Source organism: Octopus bimaculoides, chromosome 1, assembly GCF_046866305.1.
Source record: "Octopus bimaculoides isolate indiv1 chromosome 1, ASM4686630v1, whole genome shotgun sequence".
In the NCBI taxonomy this organism is placed as follows: domain Eukaryota; kingdom Metazoa; phylum Mollusca; class Cephalopoda; order Octopoda; family Octopodidae; genus Octopus; species Octopus bimaculoides.
The window spans coordinates 79,850,866-79,867,204 of NC_142928.1; the positions used below are offsets into that span (position 1 = coordinate 79,850,866).

General features: G+C 39.3%; 3 protein-coding genes across 8 annotated transcripts in view; 1 reads left to right on the forward strand and 2 right to left on the reverse strand.

The window, feature by feature from the left end:
- Nucleotides 1-3,268, reverse strand: part of LOC106874915 (transmembrane protein 164) — a 74,533-nt gene extending 71,265 nt beyond the window's left edge. For 2 of the 6 annotated variants that reach the window (XM_052967635.2, XM_052967633.2), the window contains exon 1: nt 3,026-3,268. The gene's annotated coding sequence lies outside the window, so the exon portion shown is untranslated. Of the gene's footprint in view, nt 1-233; nt 357-808; nt 1,074-1,785; nt 2,089-3,025 lie in introns of those variants that run through there. The other 4 variants (XM_089352621.1, XM_089352631.1, XM_052967634.2 and 1 more) reach the window with 4 other exon arrangements.
- Nucleotides 3,269-12,466: 9,198 nt separating this feature from the next.
- LOC149137596 (general transcription factor II-I repeat domain-containing protein 2-like) lies at nt 12,467-13,096 on the forward strand. Its single transcript, XM_089339111.1, has one exon. It carries the CDS (start codon nt 12,467-12,469, stop codon nt 13,094-13,096), a length of 630 nt encoding a protein of 209 aa, XP_089195237.1.
- A 1,892-nt stretch (nt 13,097-14,988) lies between these two features.
- LOC149137597 (uncharacterized) lies at nt 14,989-15,597 on the reverse strand. Its single transcript, XM_089339817.1, has one exon. The coding sequence runs from the start codon at nt 15,595-15,597 to the stop codon at nt 14,989-14,991; it is 609 nt and encodes a 202-aa protein (XP_089195943.1).
- Nucleotides 15,598-16,339: the final 742 nt, after the last annotated feature.

Consider the following 16,339-nt stretch of genomic DNA (forward strand, 5'->3'; position numbering starts at 1 on the left):
AAAGTTTAGAATGAAAGGCAGATTGTATAATGCTTGTCTGTGAATGGCAATGCTATATAAGAATCATATGCTGTGAACATGGGCCCGAAAAGAAGGGGTACACCTCCCAAAATTCTTGTGGGATGCAAAATCAAAATACTTTTCTCAGTGTGTAAAAAAAAGTGATCTGATAGCTTGAAGTTAGGTTCTTTCACAAAGAACAAAAATAAATAAACAAAAAAAAACAATAATACCTTGTTTGTAAAAAAAATTTGTACCTGGGTTTGCACCTCCTAGGCAAATTTTGTTCCCAAGCTTGTGGCTGTGAATGCAGATGATATGTGAAGGCTTGAAAGAATCAAACTAGCATGCTCCACCTGGATGTGTAGTATCAGTGTTCATATGCAACAAAGAGAAAATGTGTTGAAAGAAAAATTGAGCATAAAAGGCACCAGATGTAGTATGCAAGAGAGAAGATTGTACTGGTATGGTCATGCGATGCATATGGATGAAGACAGCTTCATAAAGAAATGTCAATCACCAAATGTGAATGAAACTTATGGAAGAGGATGACCCAGGAAGACATGGGATGAAGGGATGAAAAATGACCTCTAGATGTTGAGATTCATAGATGACAAAGGACTGAGATGACTGGTGACTTGTGGCACTTGAAAATACCCATTCATCAAAGCAAAGATGAAACACCTAAGACATGTTATATACATCTATGCCCTGCACAAAATCTTTCCCTGACGAATCTCACCATCCCCAACAACTCATTTCTCTCCCCTCTATTTCACACTCTCTTTTTGCACTCTTGCAAACTTACCTGCACACTCACTCTGTCCAATCCTTTGTATCACTTACATTCGCCTGTCCCTTGTACATCTTCACCAGCGTCTCCCTCTCTCTCTCTCTCTAACTGAGGTAGCCATGCATCTCCTCTAGAACAAGACATGTTTCTGTCCCACCATATTTTAACTTGTCACCAGGCAAGATACCACCTCTCTCAATACTACTTCCACTCTAAGTTGAGAGGTCTTTGTCTTGCAAGTTACTTGGTGACCTTGTTAGTGCTGGAGCCACGTAAAATGCACTCAATGCACTCTGTAGTTGACATTATATATATGTTCATTTACTATGTGCATATACACATATTTTTATCAGTAATGAATATATATGTGTGTGTGTGTGTGTGTGTGTGTATGAAAGAGAGAGATGTAGATAGACAGACATGAAATTATATATATACACACACACACACATTCACTGTTCATTGATATATATATATATATATATATATATATATATGAAAGCGGAGAGTGGCGTAAATACTGTCGTGTGTGTGATATTATGTACGCAGCGATATCAATACATTTGAAAACATTTCACTGCTAATTCGAGCCGCAAGCGTGTAATATATTACACGGTTCCAGTTAACCCTCTTGCAACTGAGTAGAAAATCGTTTATAGCTGAGATAAATTCTATAAATAGACCCATTCTAAAAATAAATTATTCCTCAAAACGAAGGGGAAAAAACGTAATAACTGTAAAATTTATAGCCACGTTGCTTTCTATGATCTGCAAACGTGAATCCTTGTCCATATAACAAATCAATTTGAAATCGAGACACTACGAAGAAGTATCGTAAATAATGTGCTTGTTCACTAATTCTATATCTGATTATATACACGTACATATATATGTATATACTCATATATTATTTATATATATATATATATATATATATATATATATATATACATACACGTGGCAAAAGAGAAAAAAAAGGGGGTGATAAATACCGATTCAAAATTGGCTAGATGTGTTTTTTTTTTTCTTGTTTTTTTTTTTAAGTTTCCGATCTTGTTTGAATCTCAACTACACATTTTCTAATAAATTGTGTAGGGTAACAAACTGTTTTATGTATGCGTGTATTGTGAGGTGATGTATCAGTGAGACGATAAGAGACGTAAATAAAAGTCAGTCAGTAGGGATACCACGACCGAATCACCATTCTATCGTGATAAAGCTGTGTGGTGGTGGTGACTAACTCAAAGACACTTGACAGCTGACATGCAACTCATATAACACACACAGCACAACAAAGGCTTGGCGACTTTGATAAGCTTGCCTCAGGTTCTAAAACGTTGTCATGTTTTAAATATGTAGTGAAGGGATATTGAGAAGCGAGAGAAAACCCTAACACATGCATAGTATATGCGAGTGTGTTTGGGCAAGTGATTGCATGAGAATAAATGGTTTGTATGGATGAGTATAGGATTATATCACAACGGTGTGTGTATATTTTAGCTTTGTGCGTATACACACACACAATGCCAAAACATTATCCAATTTCTAAACATTGTCATTCTTAACAACGTGTTTTGCTGCATGTATATAATAAACGCTTGCAGTGTAGTAAATGAATACACCTATTTTTATGTTTATTGGAGAGAGAGAGAGAGAGAGAATTAGAAAAACGAATTTGCTGCTTTGTCCTTGTATGAGCGTGTTATAAACGCATGTATTTTGGTATATAGCAGTAACTATATTTATGTGTGTGTGTAAATGGAAGAGAGAGGGAGAAAGATGATATACAACTAAACGAACAAAAACACTACTAGCGTGGTGTGTCCTGTTACATATATATATATATATATATATATATATATATATATATATACACACACACATATGCGCGTACTCACATTATATGATAAATTTACATATGCATACATATGCACACTGATATAAATTCATTCATTCATTCATTGTTGCTAAAGAAAGAAAACAAAAATGAACAGAAAAAAATTCACGCATGATAGATAGATAAATATAGCGAGAATGAGAGAGAAAAAAATGTGTCTAATTTCACAATTCCTAATATCGAGAGGAAGATAATGGTATGTCCTCTAGTAAACATCGGGTACAGATTTGTGAATTCTTTAGATATATATCTGAGACATTCAAAAACTTAATACGCTGTACACAAGCATGCTTGTTCCCACAAAAGACTCTATAAACATGTAAGGGGAAACTTACCTTCTTTGTACGTCCAGTTTAATCTGACGGAGGTTTATTTAAACATGTATATGTATACACGTACATATGTATATTATGTATACATGTGTATATACACAACGAAAGTGTGTGTGCGTGCGTGTGTTTGTGTGTGTATTTATGAATCTGTGTGTAACAGTGAAATAAGATTATTTTAGTAATCCAGACAGTGAACAGTTACTTTCGTTTTTCGCTGCGACCATCACGTCAGCGGCAGATACGACTGAGTGTTATATGTACACAGACACACCGAGGAACAATGCTCCACTGGTGAACATGAATGTTTTAGTATAGCGTACACGGGTTAACAGTTCGTGAGAACAATGATTTCATTATCATCTTCATCACCATTATTTTAAATAATAATAATTATTATTATTATTAATATTATTATTATTATTATTATTACTACTACTAGTACTAGTCACAGATGCTGCTGAAGGTCACTGTTACAATAAAATATACGGAGCGAAGATGAAAAAAGAAATATACATTATATTTAAACGAAAAATAAAATATAGCAGGGATTTCATATCGAAAGCAGAATCCTTCAACGACCGACTGCGTTTTTCCGGGAACTATATTGTGACTGGGTGTTAGCGCCAGTGCGGAAGCAATGCTAACTGCAAGAAGTCTCTCTCAGATAACTGCATCAATATATCTACGCTAATTGTTTTTTGCTTTTTGTTGTTTGTTTCTTTTATATATTATTCCATTCCACACCGTCTTTGACAGCAGAAGAAGGAAGGTGATGCTATTCTGTCACAGCACTGTTTTAATTAACAAATTAGTATGCTTAAAAGCTACCTTAATCTTTGTTGAATTTTTTTTTTATTCTTTTTGTGCAATCACGGACAGTTCAGGTGTTTATGTGTGTGTGTGTGTGTGTATATATATATATATATAGAGAGAGAGAGAGAGAGAGAGAGATGTCAAGTTCTGGGGGACATTTGTTTTTCATATAGACTTTTTTGGAGCTTGTTTTGCGGTGAACCGAATCCCTCTTCATTCTTTGGCTGATTGAAATTGTTTCCTTTTACTTATATTAATAAGTGGGAAGTATTTGCATGTCACATAATCACATTTTTCTTCCCCGCAAATCTGTTAGTGTACGGCTTAGAAATCGATATATATGCATGGATGTTATAATGGTAATGATGAGTAACATATGCGTAAATCTTCACATTTTTTGAGGAGAAAATGGGAGGGTGGGCGCGGAATGTGACAATGTGTCTGTTTCTCTTCATTGACGATTTAGGCGAACCGAAATAGGGAATCGAAAGTGGGACAACTATTCGATACATCGAGAAAATACTGCCTAATTTTACACTTTTTTTATGTGGGTATAAACACATATGAATGATAGGTTTTGTCGTTCATGCTTTCCTATCATCCTCTTGAAATATCTCAAATTTATTGACGGTGTGGGATGAATGCTTTAGAATGCGAACTCAATTCGCACATAACTGTTTATGTCATTAAGGAAATGTTTCATTGTCGTTTAAAACGCAACTTATGATAGCTTCAACTACTTAAAACTTTTTTTTTTTTCCTTTTATTGATCCGGTGAGAAAATATAACTGTGTACCGTGAAGACGAAAGGGTTAAAATCAATTAAACCCCTTTACTAAGGGTAGTAACGAGAAGAAATTTATTGGCTAGCGTTGAAGACACCGGCTCTTGAAGGGGGCTTTATTTTCTAATTAAAGAATCAAACATTTAAGATGATTCGTGGTAGGGGCGTGGGGGTTTCAATGAAGCCTTATTTTCTAAGGTGCCGTGAATCATATATGTAGATATTTAAGAATAATTTAGAACTTTTTTTTTTTTAAAGTTTACTCGGCCGAATGGTTAAGTTCGCTTTGCAATCATAAGGTCCCCAGTTCTACCCCATGGAGTAAGATTTTGGACAAGTATCTTTTACCATTCTCATGAATCAACCCAAGTTGTGTGAACGAAAGTGATTGGACAAAAACCATGCGGAAGCCCGTCGGATAGACTGTACATGTAATTTAAAGGTGCACCCGTATCACACACACAGTTTCACACTGGTTCTACCTGAGATTTATATTGAGGGTACACCTGTCTGTGGAATACTCAACCACTTACACAGTAATTTGTGTAACTCAGTTGATAGAACAACTGAATCTTCATCGTCGAAACAGACGGTGATCCATTTAGTTATGGTCTGATAAGAAATCTGTTATTTCTTTGCAAAGTTGTGAAACTGTTGAAAGTCAGTTGATCTAATCAACGGAACATCATTCTTGTGAAATTAACGTGCAAGTGGCTGAGCACTCCACAGACACGTGTACCCTTAACGTAGTTCTCGGGGAGATTCAGCGTGACACAGAGTGCCAAGACTGGCCCTTTGAAATACAGGTACAGCAGAAACAAGAAGAAAGAGTGAGAAAAAGTTGTGGTGGAGCTTCAGATGTCTTCGCTCAATAAACACTCAAATGCCTGGTCTGGGAATCGAAACCGCGAGTCTGCTGCCCTAACCACTGGGCCATTGCGCCTCACACACACACACACACACACATATATATATATATATATAGAGAGAGAGAGAGAGAGAGAGAGATGTGATGTGAATGCATTTATTTATTTCAAATCTTTCACTTTTAAGGTAAGAGCTGCAGTGCTCTCTTGAGGAATGAGCCCACTGGATAGTTACCTGGGGACTCCACGAGTTCAGGGACTCTATGTATATGCACATGTATATGCATTGCTTTGCCCGGCGGTCTATAATTGTTTCTGATTGAGGCACAAGGCTATCAGTTTTAAGGAGAGTAGACTAGTTGATACCATACTAGACTGATACTCTATTTTATGGACCCCACAGGGACGAAAAGCAAAGTTGACTTTGGCGAGATTTGAACTCGAACATAAAGAGCCAGAATAAATAACACACGATTCTTGTTTTGTGTTTTTACCACGACGTTCTAACAATTTTGCCAGCTCGCCGCCTTCGAGTCCCCTATTATGATCCTTTCTATTATAGACAGAAGACCTGAAAATTGATGGGAGGGCTCTAGCGGGATCTTTTTTAAAACGGAGGCCACATTTTTCATTAACGAAACACTTTGAAACTTGGAACACTGGTAGAATGTGTCATATAAAACATCTTTTCCTCTTAGTCTTCTTAAAAAAAAAAGAAATCCATAAGTTATTCCATGTTAAAGTTGTCGTATTTCTGTAATTTCAACCAATCACTGACGTCCATTCAGCCGATATACATTAAGTGCCGACTACATAAACAAACGATTCTGAAACAATTAACCCTAACCCTAACCCTAAGGTTAGGGTTGGGGTTAAAGCAAATTTAAAATGAAAAAAGCAAATAAAACGAAGGTATGGAGATTAAATACGCTTTACATCGCTTAATCAGCCAAAGGAGTAAATGTAAACAACTGAATACTTGTCAGTGATTGGTTGAAATTATCGAAATAAGACAATTTTTTACATGAAATAAATTCGAATACAAAAATATTTTTCTGTTCTATAACACAAAATAGATAAGTATACGAAGTTTGAAAGTCTTTCCATACCAAAAACACTACGTAAAACATTAATAAAAAATGTGGCCCCCGTTTAAAAATAGATCCCTCTAGCGGATTATATCAACTCCAGTATTCAACTTGTACGATCTCGAAAGGGCGAAAGGCAAAGTCTACCTCGGCGGAATTTGAACACCGAACGTAAAAATGGACGAAACAAGGCTAAGCATTTCGTCAGGCGTGCTAACGTTTCTTATTTCTTTATTGCCCACAAGGGCTAAACATAGAGGGGACAAACAAACGGATTAAGTCGAACACATCGACCCCAGTGCGTAACTGGTACTTGATTTATCGACCCCGAAAGGATGAAAGGCAAAGTCGACCTCGGCGGAATTTGAACACAGAACGTAGCGGCAGACGAAATATCTATTTCGTTATTGCCCACAAGGGGCTAAACATAGAGGGAACAAACAAGAACAGACGAACGGATTAAGTCGATTACATCGACCCCAGTGCGTAACTGGTACTTAATTTATCGACCCCGAAAGGATGAAAGGCAAAGTCGACCTCGGCGGAATTTGAACTCAGAACGTAACGGCAGACGAAATATCGATAAGCATTTCGCCCGGCGCGCTAACGTTTCTGCCAGCTAGCCGTGAGTCGCCTATAATAAGACGGTTGCAGTTCTTAACAAAAGAATTGTTTTAAGAAAAACGACACTTTCACTTTTGATATATTTTAAAACACCATTACGTTGGCGAGATACGCTCCATGGAACATAAGGAAGTAAATGTCACTACAATGGAAAGATATCAACCGTCCCAAAATAAAAGGTTGAAAAAACAAAGGGGTAACAGTTCAGTGAAATGACACAACCAAAAGTTTACTATCAGTCTGTCGAACCAACCTAACTTCATTTTATGTCAACTCATACTTCCAAATAATGACACTGGGGAATTAACAAATATTCAGTTTTATTTAAGCTCCTTTTTTTTTATTCTTTTGTGGATTTTTTTTTTTTTTACTGTTAATTTAGTCAAGGATGGAAGGTCAGTCCCTATGACCTCGTCCCCTTTTTTTCTCTCAGGATCTCCGACATTGATCGAAGGAAGGGAGAAAATTATCCTCAAACAGAAGACCTTGGTCTGAATGGCTGTAATTAAGTGAGCTCTGCTTACTGCAGTTAAAACAGGGCGGTGATTTTAAACTAGACAACGGATTACGTCAAGCAACCGACGTTTATGTTAACATGCAGGAAGTATTAAAAAGCTTACTATAAAAACTTATGCGATGAGGTGAAGAATCAAAAAAAGACAGCAATATTATCAATGACTAACAATATTTTGGTTATTTCCTTAGTACGGAAGACAACTCCAAATATACTTTAATATTTTGACCTCATCAGCGAAACAGATCTTCCCATAACATTACTGTTTGGCTGTTAACATCGGAAGAAGTGCTTCCGTACGTATGGCCTGAGCTGTAAGGGCTTAAACTAAAATGCAATACGCAATCAGTCACGAGGTTCCGAATCTACATAGCTAGTCATTCCACTTCTACAAATCATGGTAGTGATTCTTATTTCATCATCTACTAATACAATCCATTAGCCAGTAAGGGAGCGTCTTCGCGGTCACATGCCCTGCTAAAAATAGCAACCAAATTTCCTTCAAATCACATTATGCTATCTTAAGTTAGAGATGGAGATATTGTAGTCTTATGTATACAATCCGGACTGAAGGCTAGATGGTCATGGTTTGAACACCTTTAATTTTAGGTCTTTTCGATCAAAGATGAACTGGGGCTAATTAACAACAACAACAATAATCCTTTCTTCTATAAACACATGGCCTGACGTTTTAGGGGAGGGGGTTAGTCGATTGCTGACTCCAGTGATCAACTGGTACTTAATTTATCGACCCCGAAAAGATGAAAGGCAGAGTCATCCTTGGTGGCATTTGAACTCAAAACGTAAAGAGCCAGAAGAAATGACGTTGATCATTTTGTCCGACATGCAAACGATTCTGCCAGCTCACCGTTTTAACTCATGGTTTCAAATTTTGGCATAAAGCCAGCAAGTTTAGGGAAAAGGTTTACTCGATTACATCGACCCAATGCTCAACTGATATTTACTTCATCGGCCCTGAAAGGATGAAAGGATGAAAGGCAAAGTCGGTCTCGGTGACGTTTGAACTTAGAACATAGAGCCGAAAGAAATACCGCAAAGCATTTTTTCGACGCTCTATCGATGCTGCCAATCCACCGCCCTTTAATAATTGCTTTAACAGTGACACACAAGATCAGAAGTTTAGGGATAGTGGAGTAGACAAATTTGACTGGTATTTTATTTTATCAACCCGAAAGCTGATATCGGCGGCATTTGAACCCAGAATGTTCAGTGCCAGAACAAATATTATAAAGCGTTTTGCTACGCACTGAAACGATTCTGCGAAAAAAAAAAAAAAAAAAAAAAAAACGATTTCTAACATGGGCACAAAGCCAGAAATTTTGAAGAGGAAGAAACTCTTGATTATATCGATCCAGATATTTAACTAGTATTGTATCTTATTAACTAGGTCATAGTTCGTCCGTCGTTGTCGACGATGACCAAAGACATCACATAGTAGAAGACAGGACACAATGTGTCCGGCTGTGATCGATCAGTCCGATGCGTGCCTGGAAGGCTCTGCCACGGGTTGAGCACTGGTGGTCTGCTGGGACTGAAGACGAGGAGTTGGCTCTGGACTTGCGCAGTTCGCGTTTTCTTTGTGCTCATGCAATCCTGTTCTGTTAGTACGGCTTCACCAAACAGGGCGGTCTTGCGTTTGCGTTTCCCAGGTGTCGGGGTTGGAGAGCGCAAGTCAGGTGGGCAGGCCACCTTGTTCGAAAGTTTAGCACACGACTCCCCAAGTGACTGTTTTACAGCGAAGTGTCAGAAGGCAAGTGCATGCAAGGTGAACAGAAAAAGCACTTCCAGCATATAGGGCTTTCCTATAAGTAGGTTATCTCCCTTGGCCAGGCGGCGCTCCATGTAGATAATTAAACTTCCGGAGGCTAACCCACGCCATTGTTATTGTTTTACGTCTTACCATGGATATAAAGCAGCTTGATGATTCAGCTATCGAAGTACTTACTGTGCCTGAGTTAAAGGAATATTTAAGATTATATGGACAGTATGTTACTGGAAGAAAGGCGGACTTGACTGAAAGGTTGAAAGGAATAAAAATTTTGTAGATGAAGAATGTCAACAAAGTAAATTCATCGGACGATAAGCCTGAAGTATCGGACGATACTTCAGACAGGAATAAGCAGAAGCTTATATCTCCTCTCGGTGAAGTATTGTCTGATCTAAAGATCTTTGTAAGTTGCCGAATTTCACAGATAATGACATAATTGCCTCGTGCTACGGATGAAAGCAAAGCAACAGTTAAGGAGTGGCATATTTTACCACGACAGACACGTACACAGCATCGAATACCACGATGTGAGTGAAAGCTGCTCTCACTGTATTGTCCGGTGCCTGGTAATCCCTTCGATACCGACATCAAACCAAAAAAAGAATCCTGACCACAGAGTGTGGGTAATTATGTTAAATGTCACTGGCAATGTGCATTCAGCTGATTGCAACTGTTAAAGCAAGTCACTGAGCATGCGTACATGTCATACGGGAGAGTTCCAATCAGGGGTGGATAACACCTTATAGGAAAGCCCTATACTCAAGGCCTCACTGAAGATTGACCAGGTAAGACAAAAGACAAAGTCAACTTTGGCGGGATTTGATAGGGCTTTTCATTATGGGTTTAATGTCTTATTGAACATCATTGTTGTTTCTTTCCGCTGGCCAAATGTTGCATCTGCGAATGATATTCCCTACGTGTGTTGTATATGCGGTTGTCTTGTATATGAGCTCTAATGTTGTACGTGTGATATGTTTATGTCGTTGGTTGTGACCAGTGACGAATTTATATACGGACCAATATGAGCCATATCCCAGGGGTCGCACTAGCTCTAAATCTAGTCCTGAGTGTGACTGTTAGTTGCATTTGTTGTTCTTTTGTGTTGCTGGTAAGTCGGGGTTTTGAGGAGATATAAGGCTTTTCTCCATACTTCTTAAAAAGTCCTATATTTTTTCATGGAACTTGTATACGCAGTTTTAACTTCGGGACTTTTACGAGAGCAGCTGACGTAAAGTGAAATTAATCTCAACCAGAAATTGAAACTATGTTTCTTTATTTTTGATTGTTCAGATACAACATAATTCTCTGCAGCAGTGTGCGTTGGCAGGTTACATATTATCACATGCTGTATTATGAACTTTCATCTTTCCGGTATCGATAAAAATGAGTCTCATTACCAGTTGAGTTCTGCACCGATCTTAACAACTATACTCCAGCCAACTGCCCTCAAATTTAAGGCCGTGTGCCTATGTTTTAAAATAAGTGTGGTGAAAGAAAGAAAAACATCAAACACTCATCACACGATAAAATAATTTGAGGTGTGTCATTTTCATTATTTTATTATTTTGCTTGCTTGGAGTTAGAGGAAATATAGGATGACAGACTAAATAAATTGGAAAGCCATACTTATTTTTCAGAGATTTGTTTTTATATATATATATATTTAAATCTACATTACGTTTTGATTGGTTTGATCCGCAATCGAAACGTAATACCCCTTTTAATCCTTTTTGATGTTAAGATTCAAATGATGATCGTATTAGCTACTCATGTCGGAAATTTAATCATTATTTTGTTTGTGTTTTATATTAATTTTAGTTTTTCTGTTTGTGTTTGCTATTCTAGCTTATAAATAAAGCAGCTCTATTCTTATTAAGTACATTAATCCGTGAGGTATGAGGAGAAACCTGAACAGTGAACATTGGCTAGCTAAGTTCGTGACCTAGTTTTCGATTCGTTAGTGAATTTAATTCATGTAACAAATGTTCTTCAGAATATTCATGAACGCCACAGTAGCCAATTTTGTTTCCCCCAAAATACATATAATATTGTACTCATGTAAGAAACCATTATTATAAAATGGGTAATTTATTTGCATGAAGTCTGTAAAATTTTGTACCCACGAATGCAGTCTTGATTTGTGGTTTTCACTTGAGTTAAATTGCTAATATACTAGAAAAAATTGTCGAACATTATCTGAGATTTTCCTCAACTCTCCACAGTTATGATCATGTGCTTATGGACACGGTTCCATGGTTGTTAAAAAGCTTGCATTGCAGTCACCTGGTTTCGGGTTCAGTCTCACTACGCGACATCTCGGACAGGTGTCTTTTACCAATGCCTTAAACCAGGCGTCGGCAACCTGCGGCCCGCAAGCTCCTCCCGTGCAACCCGCGGGGCCTTGTCTGGATTTCCATTAGGTGCGGCCCGGGAGACATTTCCTGCGACCCGGTGGAGTTTTTTGAACAGACGGCAAATTTAACAGAGCCAATCAGCGGCCGTCTTCTCCCCAGCCAGAACAGCGTCCTACTTTCATGATACTGACACTGAATAAACGTAACTTTTGTCCAATACTGTAGTATAGTATCACTGTACGATAAGTTATTTTTCGCTTCTACTCCAATTGACTTGGTTATAAATATTTTTTCTGCGTTATTTCAGATGGCTGAAGGTACTCAACCTGCGGAGAAAAGGAAGCTGTTGGACGAGAACCGCTCCTTTAAGATGTGCAACGTGAAGCGTCACTTCACTTCGGTGCACCCCAAGCAAGCTGCGTTACCTGACAACAAGAAAAAGGCAGAGTTCGGGCGTCTGAGTGCCCAGCTGGAGAAGCAATGTGCCTTCATGAAGAAGATCGTCTCTTCGGCGGAAGCGGCTGCTGAGAGCAACACTCAGGCCAGCTACCGTGTTGCACACCTTGTGGCCTCAAACCGTTTACCGATGGCGAATTCTTCAAGGTATGCATGATGGCTGTGGTTAAGGTCGTGTGTCCTGACAAGTCGAGTGAGTTTGAGGCCATCAGCCTATCTGCCCTGACCTTGACTCGCCGCGTAGAGATGGCCGCCGATGTCCGGTGCACCCTGAAGGACATGTGTCAGTCCGCCTTCTTCTTCTCCATCGCCTTGGACGAGTCGACTGACATCAAGGACACGGCTCAGCTTGCCATCTTCTTCCGCGGTGGCAGGGATGATTTCGTCATCTTTGAGGAGTTCATCAGACTCATCCCCCTCAGCGGTACCACCACTGGCGCCGACGTGTGCAAAGCAGTCACAGACTGGCTGAAGGAGGCCGACCTGGACCTCTCTCGCATGTACGGCATCACGACTGACGGAGTGCCCGCCATGGTTGGGGACAAGAAGGGTTTTGCGGCGCTTCTTGTGAAGTACCTGCGCAGCTTTGGACACCAGCAGGATGTGAAACGCTTTCACTGTTTGGTACACCAGGAGGCTCTGTGCGCTAAGTCCTTGACCATTAAAAAGGTCAGGGCTGTGAACTTTGCTTGCACCCGTGCTCTCAACCACAGACAGGTCCGCGCTCTCTTGGATGACGCTAAGGCAGAGTTCGGCGACCTGATCTACTTCTGCAAGGTCCGTTGACTCAGCCGAAGAAAGATGTTGGAGAGAATCTTCAACCTGAGGGATGAGCTAGTGTCTTTCTTGCGAGAAAAGGGCAATCCTGTCCATCAGTTCGAGGATCCCGCATGGGTGTGTGACCTCAGATTCCTGGTGGAAATTACTGAACAGCTAAACGAGCTGAACATCCAGCTGCAGGGTAAAGACGTCTTGGTACCCGACCTCTTCGCCCACGTGAAAGCATTCGAATGCAAACTTCGCCTGTGAGAGCATCAGTTCAACCAGAGGAAATTTACTCACTTCGCCCGCTTGGCTGAGCTGTGCCTGACCCCCGCTGCCTGCCGTCGCTACGCTGCTGCTGACCTGTCTGAGCTGCGAGGCGAGTTAGTGGCCGACAAGCTTCAGCTGGAGCTCATTGAGCTCCAATGCTCAGAGAGCCACCGCGCAAAGTCTGCGCTTGTGTCGCTCATGGAGTTCTGGCGTTCACTCTCAGCCTCCCGTACTTTCCCGGCTCTTGTTCAGGAGGCTCTGCTCTTAGCTTCATTGTTCGGGTCCGTATATTTTTGTAAGCAGCTGTTCAGCCGCATGAAGCTGACGAAGAACAAGACGGGAGCACAGCTTACAGACGTTCATCTTCAAGACGTTCTCCTTCTGGCCTCCTCGTCCATCAAGTCAGACATTGACTCTCTATCTGTTTCAAAGAATCACCAGCCTTCACATTAATCGTTTCAAATTGTGATTACTGCAAATCTTAATAAAGATTCAATTTCCATTTATTACCATCCTACATACACACACACACACACACACACACACACACACACACACACATGATATGGGAGAAAGAATCATAGAGACAGAGGAAAAGTACGCGTTGCAAGCGAGAGAATAGTTATCGGGTGGAGTTATACAAATGAGAAATCTGTTTTATTTAATTTTAGTTGAATGTAATAAATATTTGTCTTTTGAAAATTAGTATTCATTTCATCGTTTTGTACAAGCATGAAGAAATTTGATAAAAGTTAATTTACAGTTATTGTATTGTTATATTTGGGGATGGTCATTTCCACCACCACCACCACCACCAAATAACAACACGGACTATATACTCGTTCTTCGCTTCATCTTTATTATTATTCTTATTTCTGAGTCCTTTCTCTAAAATCTTTCCTCACACATCTGTGACCTCTCCAGTGACTCTCCATCCCGCGTGTATCCACCTGTTCTGTTTAGTCCATTGAGTGAATGAACAGGAGACACGTGGGATGGAGAGCCGCTGAAGAGGTCACAAGATGTGTGACGAAAGATTTCAGACAAAGGACACTAAAATAAGAATAATAATAAAGCTGGAGTGAAGAACGAGTATATAGTGCGGGTGGTAATTTGGCAAAAAAAAAAATGACCATCCCGAAATATAACAATATGTGTTTCAACACATGATTTCACATCAGGAATTTTGCAAAACAAGATGCCGTTTTCAATAAGATTAAACTCAATATAATCACCAAAACTGAAGTGGTAGAAATCGTTTAGCACCGAACTAAATTCCTTACGATATTCATTTGCAGCCGTTCTAAACCTGCCAATGTCACTCACTTTGATTTTCATTCCTTCCGAATCGATAAAATAAGAACGTTTATTCTAGAACACATTAATCAAAATTTCACGTGAGATATTTTGGACAATATCAGTTCATCAAGTGTATGGGGATTCTTTGCAAACACAGCGTCTTTGATATAGCCGAATAAAAAGAAATCGAGAGGCGTTAAGTCTGGCGATCTGGGTGGCCAGAGGCCTTTCGTGATCAACCTGTGTTCGTAAGTGAAACAAAGCGTGGTTGCTAACATGACATGTTGCTGAGTCCTGTTGAAGCCATGCATTACTTTTTTTTCATTCTCAGCTACTCAACAAACTGATCAACGTTCCGAATTCAAGGTTTCTTGGGGAAAAATCGGTCCTACTATTCTTCGCCTGCTGATAGCCATCCATACACCAATCTTCACTGCATGTAAGGGTGATTCGACAAATTTGTGAGGATTGAGAGCACTCCAGATGCGAGTATTTTGCGAATTTAGGTATCCCGATAGGTGAATCAAAGCCTCGTCACTGAAGAAGGTCATGTCAAGCTGGTTGTCATCTATGTTTTCTTGAAACCATTTGCAGTAATCCAATCTTTTGGTAAAATCAGCAGGAATAAGTTCATGTAAAGAAGACATACAGTATGGGTACAATTTCAGCGATTTGTGAAGAGCAGTATGGCAGCTGCCAACAGATAATCCAGTCTCATGAGACAAACGTCGCACAGATTTCCTGGGACTGCGAAGAATTCGTTGACGGACATCTTCCACAACATCATCAGAAAGGTGGGTACGTCGGCAAACGTGTTTCTTGTTTTCAACAGAGCCCGTCTTCCTAAACTTTCTAATCAGAACATTAATCGCCTGCTTTATTTGGCAGAAGCTCATTTGGATATTTGCTCTCAAAATCGGTAACGCAATTGTCAAAGGAGTAAATCCATCGCCCATTGATAAAACGTCCTGATCTAAAATAAGATTCCATAATAAATTAACGTTGCTGCACTGATAACACCATTATGACTCCAGGAGAAATCTCAAATGAATGCGTTACACTTGTTAAAAGGCTAAAATCAATTTGGCATGGAGAGCCAATATTTTGGCAGTTAATCAATCGAGTCAACTTTTAAATTGAACACCCTGTATTAAAAAAATCTCTTCCGTACATCGGACCGTTCGTCACCTTAAATTGTCATGCATGTTTTTGTTGTATGTTACGTTTAAAGAAGAGAGCAACCGATTTGTCTACCGTGTAGGACGGACAAAACCCATTCTACGCCATAACAACATTATCATAAGAATGCTATCATAAACTATATTGATCATATGCAAAATATTGTATTTGTTAGAAGTAAATTCCAAGAATTTTATTTTAAAACACGAATAATTAAATATTCCAGACAAAGTATGAGAATATTCAAAATGTTGTAGAACTGTAGAGTGTATTAAATATTAATGCACATCATTATTTACAACAGATTTTAAAAGCTTGAGTAAGAAATTGAACTGGATCCGTTGTTGAAGCTCCTGCTTGGGAGTTCAGAGGTTTGGAAGAGAATGGAGTTATCACTGACTTACCACTATTCCTAGGCCTGCTATGGTCTTGAGTGATTGTACTATTGTTATAAAGTAGTCGATGCATATGTGGAAGATGTGAGAGAAACCAAAGAGATGCTGGTTGTTGCTTTTGCTC